The sequence below is a fragment of the Sceloporus occidentalis genome, unplaced genomic scaffold (assembly GCF_023333645.1).
Source record: "Sceloporus occidentalis isolate IW3139 unplaced genomic scaffold, rSceOcc1.0.p SCAF_182, whole genome shotgun sequence".
Classification (NCBI taxonomy): Eukaryota; Metazoa; Chordata; class Lepidosauria; order Squamata; family Phrynosomatidae; genus Sceloporus; species Sceloporus occidentalis.
In genome coordinates this window covers 393,447-401,656 of record NW_028317162.1, presented here as the reverse complement: position 1 = coordinate 401,656, position 8,210 = coordinate 393,447, and the positions used below count along the sequence as shown (strand labels likewise).

The following is an 8,210-nucleotide window of genomic DNA, read 5'->3' as shown; positions in this document are numbered from 1 at the left end:
ATGAATATATGCGAATCATATATGTAATTGGAACCCATGGAGTCCTTGAGGACTTGATAATCCTGCCATACATTTTATGCCGTGGGTCTACATTGTGGTTACAACCAGAATTTTCTGGCGAGTCTTCTAAAAACTATCACATGTTAATGGCGCCCTGCCTTTAAAGTGCGATTCCAAACTATTTCTTATTCATATTGTTATTGTTTTTTTTATCAGCAAAATATTTTTATTTTATTCCGTTTGTTTTTAATTTTGAAAACATCATCATCAAGTGCTGTAGAATAATAGTATTTGATCTCCTAAAGAAAGTCTTTTTATATTTAATGAGACTTTCTTTTATATTTTAGCGTTTACTTGTTTCTATCCATAAATATAGTAGACATTCTATGGTCAAAAGTAACATATACTAGACTACAGTACATATGCCGTTTATGCCCGATAGCAGGAAAAATGTCTTTATGACCCTTGGAGCAGCAACTTGTATGAAGTGTACCCCCTGGATACCATTTATTGCCAAAAAACAATCCAATTATTATAAAAAAAACCTGAGAACCCGTGGTCGGCACTTCCTTCGGTAGTAGATTCCAGATCTTTACAGCTCTTACTATACCGAATCTCTTTGTCTAAGATGGAACCACAGATCCATTAATCAATAGATTACGAACGTTCTAGACTTATTAGCAAAGTAATTCACAAAATAGGTTATTTTGATTCGGTTTGCCTGATGATTAACCGTTCTTTACTTTTTTCTTGTCTTGATTCAAGGAAACATGGAGATTGTTTACGTGTACACGAGAAAACGAAGCGAATTTGGCCGTCAGTGCAACTTCTCGGACCGTCCGGCAGAGCTACATGTGGACATACTGCCTGACCCCACGCAGGCTTCACACTTTATAGAGAGGAACCCTTGTGACGTAGCTATCCAATGTGCCCACGAAATGTCTGAACACGAGGTAAAAGAATTAGGCTGCGCTATTGCTTATTCATACTTAATTAACCTTTTATTTGCCGGCGGGATGGACAATTATTATACAAAGAGGCATATTACTTACACCAAGATGGGTGTAATAAAATGCAAAAAAAGCAGCTACGCCAAACGTTAATTAGCGTTCGTTTAATCAGTTAATCATCTCCCAGTCTCTGAGAGGTGACTGCTAATTATCCTAAGGGAGATTTGCCAGCCTTTGCCAGAAACAATCTCGCGATAGCTTTCCATTCATAGCGTCTCCGGAGATCGCCTGTTAATGAGAGTCTTCTGGCTGCAAAACTGGACAATTTGGGAGTACAAAGGGCCAAAGAATATTTGGCAAAAGAAACGTATTGCTCATAAAGCCAAAGAGGCTAATAGAACGGGCTGAATAAATACTGGGAGGAGCAGATATAAAACTACAGCAAATATCAAAGTAGGCCAAATGTCTGGAGAAAGAGGTGATAAAATGGTTTAATTGACTAGGGTGTCCCTGAAATGTTGTTATTCCCAAATGACACTTTAAAATCAAGTTGGTAACGTTCTCTAAATAGATTTATGATATATTTATGATTTTTAGTGGGTAAACCTTCATGCAATATGTAGTCATGAAGTTTTTTAAGACCTCGGAGGTCTCATCCTCCACTCTACATATTACTTCTGAGGCATGCAATGTGTCTCTTTATTTGGTACGTAAGAATAGAAATGGATTCACAAATCTCAACCGTATCACACCTTAGAGCATCTCCTACTTGTATTTAAGAGGTTAAAGCCCGAGGTCGTTGAGATTTACAGGAAAAAAGTCTGATATAGTGAACTTGTCTGACCAATTGTATGTTTTTACTAACTTCTATAAAAGGTACGCCTCAAAAGGACGAGGAGACATCAGACCTTTCTTCTCAACAATTGGACTAGGCATTTAATATTATATATTTCTAGGTCAACACAGAGCGGTTCGAGATGGAAGCTCGTGGGATAAACCATGTGGAGGGTGGATGGCCAAAAGATATAAATCCTCAAGAAATGGAGCAGACCATTCGATACAGGAAGAAAGTGGAGAAAGATGATCACTATATAACCACAATAACCCAGCTAGGAAGTGTAAGTAAGACGACTGCCAGCTGTGTCTCTATTTGCACTACCTCACCAACAATCCTTAGGGTCACCCAAGTTACACTATATGGACAAAAGTATTGGGACACCTGACCATTACACCAACAGGGACTTTTGTGACATGCAATATAAATACATAGACATTAATATGTATCTGGTCCTATATATAAAAAGTGTACATTGAAGCTTGCGCTGTAATCCAATCCTCACATTAGTAACTTGGTTTCCGTACTATCACCACATACATGACTATTGAGTCTTCTCTTACGATACAAGGTGATGGAACACTGCATCAAACAGAATAACGCCATCAATATATACGAGGAGTACTTTGAAGATGAAGAGGAACTAGAAGGGATGGATGAAGCTCCCTCAGCCAAGACTATAAACGTCTTCAGGTAGAGCTTAACAAACAAGCACATCTCTGCCCGAAAGATTGAAGTCTACAGTCCAATGGACCTGGTTAGGGAATGTCTTGACATCATTCTGATTGGCTATTAACATGGAATTCTCCACAGAGATCCGAATGAAATTAAGCGGACGGCCACACACCTCTCGTGGCATCCAGATGGAGGTAGGAAGTTGGCCGTGGCGTATTCGTCCCTTGAGTTCCAGCGAGCCTCCAAAGACATGAGCTACGACTCGTACATCTGGGATATGGGTGAGAACAAAAAGATATCACTGTTTGTCTGTGTTACCATCTCACAGAGTTTAGAATCAGATTTATGAGGAATGCAAAGGTGACCCTGCAAAGTGTAAAAGGAGAGGTTACTTCCCATTTGATGATTCATGAACACAGAAGGCAATAAACATGTTATATATTTGTGTCTATCTTCTTCTAGAAAATCCAAACAAGCCAGAACTCACTCTGAAACCTGTCTCCCCGCTTGTGAGTTTGGAATACAACCCCAAAGACTCTCACATCTTGGTTGGTGGTTGCTACAATGGACAGATAAGTAAGGAATTGCAGAACCGTGTCTATTGTATTTGTACATTATTGGTCCCATAGAGGCATCTGGAAAGCCACAAATGATATTGGGGCCTTTCATGGGCAAGTATGGTATCCCAATTTGGATTTAAAGACCCGAGCCCAGTGGGGGGGTCATATAATTTTAGCTTCCTATGTCTCAAAAGGTAAAAACCATATTTAGGTAATTTATGCCTTCGATAGGAGCTCATTTATCTCTTGAACAAATCAGAGTTCACAAACCTTCTACCCAAGTTAAAACAGGACTTAGGTCAAGTTTCTCAATAACTATCCATCTCACCAAGATCTCCCTTTATTTCAGTGAGGGCTTTGCATAGATGCGCAAAATTGATGGACCCTCACTAAACCCAAGTTGTCTCAGTAACTTTGAGAAACAAACAAGTAAATCTTTACTCTATTCACCTGACCCAAGGGCAAGCCACACATTTTCTTCTTTTTTCAGCATTATCATTTTAGGCTGACTTGTTTAGTGAATAAACTAATGTCTTTTTTGCCCAGTGGATTTGGTTAAGGTACCAAAGAACACCTTAAACGTGAAGCATTGTATGTCCGATCTTACTAGATGACCTAGACTCACGAGTTCACCCGCAATGAGTTTATAGATTCTTTATCCATAGAATTTTTTTTAAATGAAAAGAACCATATAGAAATAAACTTTAGCACAAATAGGCAATTTATAATTTTTCTATTTTTGTAGTGTATTGGGACACCCGGAAAGGTGGGCATCCTGTGGAAATGTCTGTCATCGAACATAGCCACAGGGACCCCGTCTACAAGGTTATCTGGCTCCAATCAAAAACCGGCACAGAGTGTTTCTCAGCTTCTACAGATGGCCAGGTAACCACCTGATCACCTTTTACAACGTTATACATTTTATGGTAACCATGCCAAGTTTCACAAGTTATGGAATATCAAAAGTTGGGGGACACTTAGCTATTAATTTTTTAATGGAATATCTCGATAGAATTACATAGGCTCTTTATCTCTCCCATCACTCCTGTGTTCCAATGGCATCCTTAAAAAAAATGTTTAATAAAAGAAGAATTCAATTAGTTAATGTGACTGTATCCTTTTACCCATTTGTCAAACGAGTTGCTGCTACTTAGGATTAAATCAGTTTAACAAAATCACACTTGACTTTGACTATAATGACACATTCCGGTTGACTATCAACAGGTCTTGTGGTGGGACATCAGAAAAATGAGCGAGCCCACTGAGAGGCTGGTCCTAGACATCACCAAGAAAGGGAACCTAGATATTGCTTTGGGAGCCATCTCTCTGGAGTTTGAGCCCACTATGGTAAGTGTCTGCATTATGAGAACATTCTGGAAATCCATCTGAATGTTTGAGGATGTAAGGATACCCATGGAACTAGGAAGGTAATATCCATGGAAAGTTAATGCTGTGAATGTGGTAACATTCAGACATGATCAGATAGGCCATAGATGTGAGTGGCCTAAGGACCACACAGGACTCTCAACACATTTCAACATCTTCTTTCCATTTCCTACACAGCCGACCAAGTTCATGGTTGGAACCGAGCAGGGAATGGTAATTTCCTGTAACCGAAAGGCCAAGACACCAGCTGAAAAGATTGTATGTACATACAGTGGGCATCACGGCCCTATATACTCCGTGCAGAGGAACCCCTTTTTCCCCAAAAACTTCCTGACAGTTGGGGATTGGACAGCTAGAATCTGGTCAGAAGACTCCCGAGAATCATCCATCATGTGGACTAAGTAAACTGCGGGCTAAAAAAACTGTATTATATCATTTACAGGGAAATCGTGAATAACAGTTTCTATAATCCTACTTATTTGAGTCTTGCTGATTTCTTTATTTCTTAATTCTAGAGACAATTTTATGATTTTCACTACAATTGTGTTCATGGAATCAGATTGTACTGCGCAGCAGCAAATCCATCTGTTTTCACTCCTAGATATCACATGAGTTACTTAACAGATGCTTCGTGGAGCCCAACGCGACCAACAGTCTTCCTTACCACCAAAATGGACGGTACCCTCGACGTATGGGATTACCTGTTTAAGCAGAACAACCCATCTCTGAGTCTGAAGGCAAGTCCAGCTTCCAGCTCTCAAACTACTCTTTTCCATTCCACGTGTGGGACTGGGCTTGAGCAGCCATATCGGACCAGACAGATTTTGTAGTTTTAGATTACTATACATAATGTCTGTGATTCACAGGTATGTGATGAGCCTCTATACAGCCTCCGCCTTCAAGATAACGGACGATTTGTGGCCTGTGGCTCTAAAATGGGGCTCACAACACTGCTGGAGCTGTCGCCGGGGCTTTACACAATGCAAAGGAATGAGAAAAATCTTGCCACGGCTGTAAGTCAACATCATGACCCTTTAAGTAAAAAATAATGGCCGCTGTTCATACATTCTGCTAACCCACAATCATTATAGGAAAAATCATGTTTATGTCGATACCCAAAATCTTACAGAGTTATCCTCAAACACATTAACATCCCTCAACACTTCTCTTCTGGCCAATCAGATGTTCGAACGGGAAACAAAACGAGAGAAGATCCTGGAGGCACGGCACCGCGAGATGCGGCTGAAGGAACGTAGCAAGGCTGAGCCAGGCAAGGAAGACGAAGCCAAAGAAGACAACCTGGAGGAGAACACAGAGGAGCTGATTGCCAAAGCAGAGAAAGAGTTCTTTGAAATAATAGAGGCAGAACACAAACGTCAAGAGAAGGAGGACAACAAGCAGCAAGAAGAAGGACAAGAGGTAAAAGCCAAGCATTCACATAGCCAGAGGAAACCAAAGTTGAAAGGGACTTCCAAGTTACTATGCTTTCTTCTCATGTCTCCAACATGTTTGGGAAATAATTCTCATGGTTTATTTGTGTCTTTGCACCATGTGACATAGAGGATATAGATGAATGAAATGATCTCTGGCAGTCTCAAGACGTTTGTTTGCTACATTTCTAAGAATTGTTACATTTGTGTTGGCCAAAAATGTAGATACTTTTCTAATATATCTTCTTGCTTTCAACAATAACAAGTCATTCTTGATCCATAAACATCTTGATAATGTGGGGAAAAAAAATTAGGAAGTCCTATAAAATTAAACAACCTCCACATTTATGGGACACATAAGGGTATAAGAAACTTTTATTTCAACATAACGACATTTGTTCACTAAACAAAAAACGTTAACCAGAAAGTAAGGATTAAACACCGAATGGTTTTATCTTCTACAGGAAAAAGAAGTTTCAGAAGAAAAGGATGTAATTACACAAAAGGTAAAACCCTATTTTGTGTGTTGGCCCGATAAAAGGTAAAGATTCTGTTTTCTCTTGGGCTGATATGGTTATGTCCATTTTACTATGCTAACGAGACACAATCTAGAAGGACCTGGGCTCTCGAGGACTGAGCTGGATAGTCTAGGTCTAAATGTTGGTCTCGGGCAACCATACAAGCATTTAACGTTTAGTGGATAATCTGATCTGATCTAACCCATTTTGTTTTGTGTTTGTAGGATTAAACAGCCTGATTTGTGGTGCCAGAGGAGAACAGGATAAATGTTACGCTATAATTTATTTTGTTTACCTTGCTGTATTTTTCTTTTTTTTCCCAGTTGTTTTGTAAATTAAATTAAAAATAAATACTTTATTCCAAAACAACAATTCCTTTGCATCTTTCTTGTCTGTTTGGTGGGCCAGTAGCCAGTTACAGTCACCGAGGCTTTTTCACAGAAATATATATATATATACACATATATATATATATATATAAAACCCACAGATTTTTGAAGATACGGACCATGTGTTAAAAATTTGCTTTACATGCTGGCTCTTTTCAGTGATTTGTAAATTAAAAAAAATATATATTAAGAATGTGACATTTTCATGGTGAACATAATTAAAGAATGCAAAATACATCAAAGTAGGCTAGCGACAAATCAATGTTACAAAATCTTGTTGCAATGGGTTAGGCCGACCCAAAAAGCTAACAGTCTATTGATTGGGTGGATTATAGGTCATTTTAAGCGGTTTCAGGTTTTGATCTGTATGTTTGTAACAGAATTTAGGCTGCCATGTAGCCCATATTTTTATAAGTTGTTGCTTATGTGACTTTGATTTCTCTGTATAAAAAAAACCCCACATAGCTGAGTTCAACAATTCATCCATACTGTGACCCTGACACAAATGAACGTATGAGTCAGAGAGATGTAATAGCACATTATTGTTATTCTTTTAAAGCCATGTTTGGAAATCTGCTTTCTGCCCCCGACTTTAGATGACATCAGTATCCCATCTGGCAAAATGCAGGCTGGCAGGCTCTTAATCTCCATGGGTAGTCATTGAGCCAAATCAGCATTTGCTGAGATCCCATATATAATATTTATATATATATGTGTGTGTATATATATGTACTGATTTGGATAGGAAATATAGGTCTTATCTTCCAGACAATGGGTCTCGGAGATTCAGTATATGTCTACCTAGTCACACCTGTAGAGATCTCTTCTGTTCCATTGTCTTCTTTATCCTTCTTTGTTCCGAAAATAAAGTCTCCGTCCCACTCCGTTCCTTGTTAAAGAAACAATTCCACGGTTCCCAGGTTTCATCCAATTTTATAATGGACTTTATCGATCTGTGTGGGGAAACATTCAAATCAATGCTACGGTGGATTATAACAGCTTACATTACAGCGACGTACAAGAGCTGCCATCTCGTAGGGCATTGCTAGGTGTGAATTGTGCCACGTGGGGGGAAAAAGGCAACATGTCACCGAACAGCCTAAAATTAAATAGGGAGACCTGCTGGGAAGAGTTTCTTCAGGATAATAACATACCAGCGGAGCATATGAAATTCTATTTTAAAGCCAAGTACCTGTTACAGGAACAATATCCAGCAGCATTAAATTACCATTACGGCAAAGGGACAGCTGTTGGCTGGGGGTTAAAACAGTGCAATTGCTATTAACAACCAATTGAACGTTCCCCTGTGATTGTTCCATTTACCCCAGAAGTGCTCCATATAGGCCCGTAAAACTTTAAGTGCCTTAGGCAAAGTATTGATCTAGGCCCCCCTCCCTCATACACTTGCTTAAAGACCTGGGATATTAACTAAGGGCAATTATAAGAAGGGAGGTTTAGGAAATGAGG

At 39.2% G+C, this 8,210-nt stretch overlaps 1 protein-coding gene across 1 annotated transcript; it reads left to right on the top strand.

Moving 5' to 3' along the window:
• Positions 1-770: 770 nt before the first annotated feature.
• LOC149278725 (dynein axonemal intermediate chain 2-like) lies at positions 771-6,584 on the top strand. Its single transcript, XM_089501806.1, has 13 exons — positions 771-953; positions 1,907-2,068; positions 2,357-2,478; positions 2,599-2,741; positions 2,923-3,036; positions 3,766-3,905; positions 4,245-4,367; positions 4,584-4,807; positions 5,008-5,143; positions 5,273-5,419; positions 5,589-5,825; positions 6,301-6,342; positions 6,579-6,584. The coding sequence occupies exons 1-13, from the start codon at positions 771-773 to the stop codon at positions 6,582-6,584; spliced, it is 1,779 nt and encodes a 592-aa protein (XP_089357932.1).
• The last annotated feature ends 1,626 nt before the right edge of the window (positions 6,585-8,210 follow it).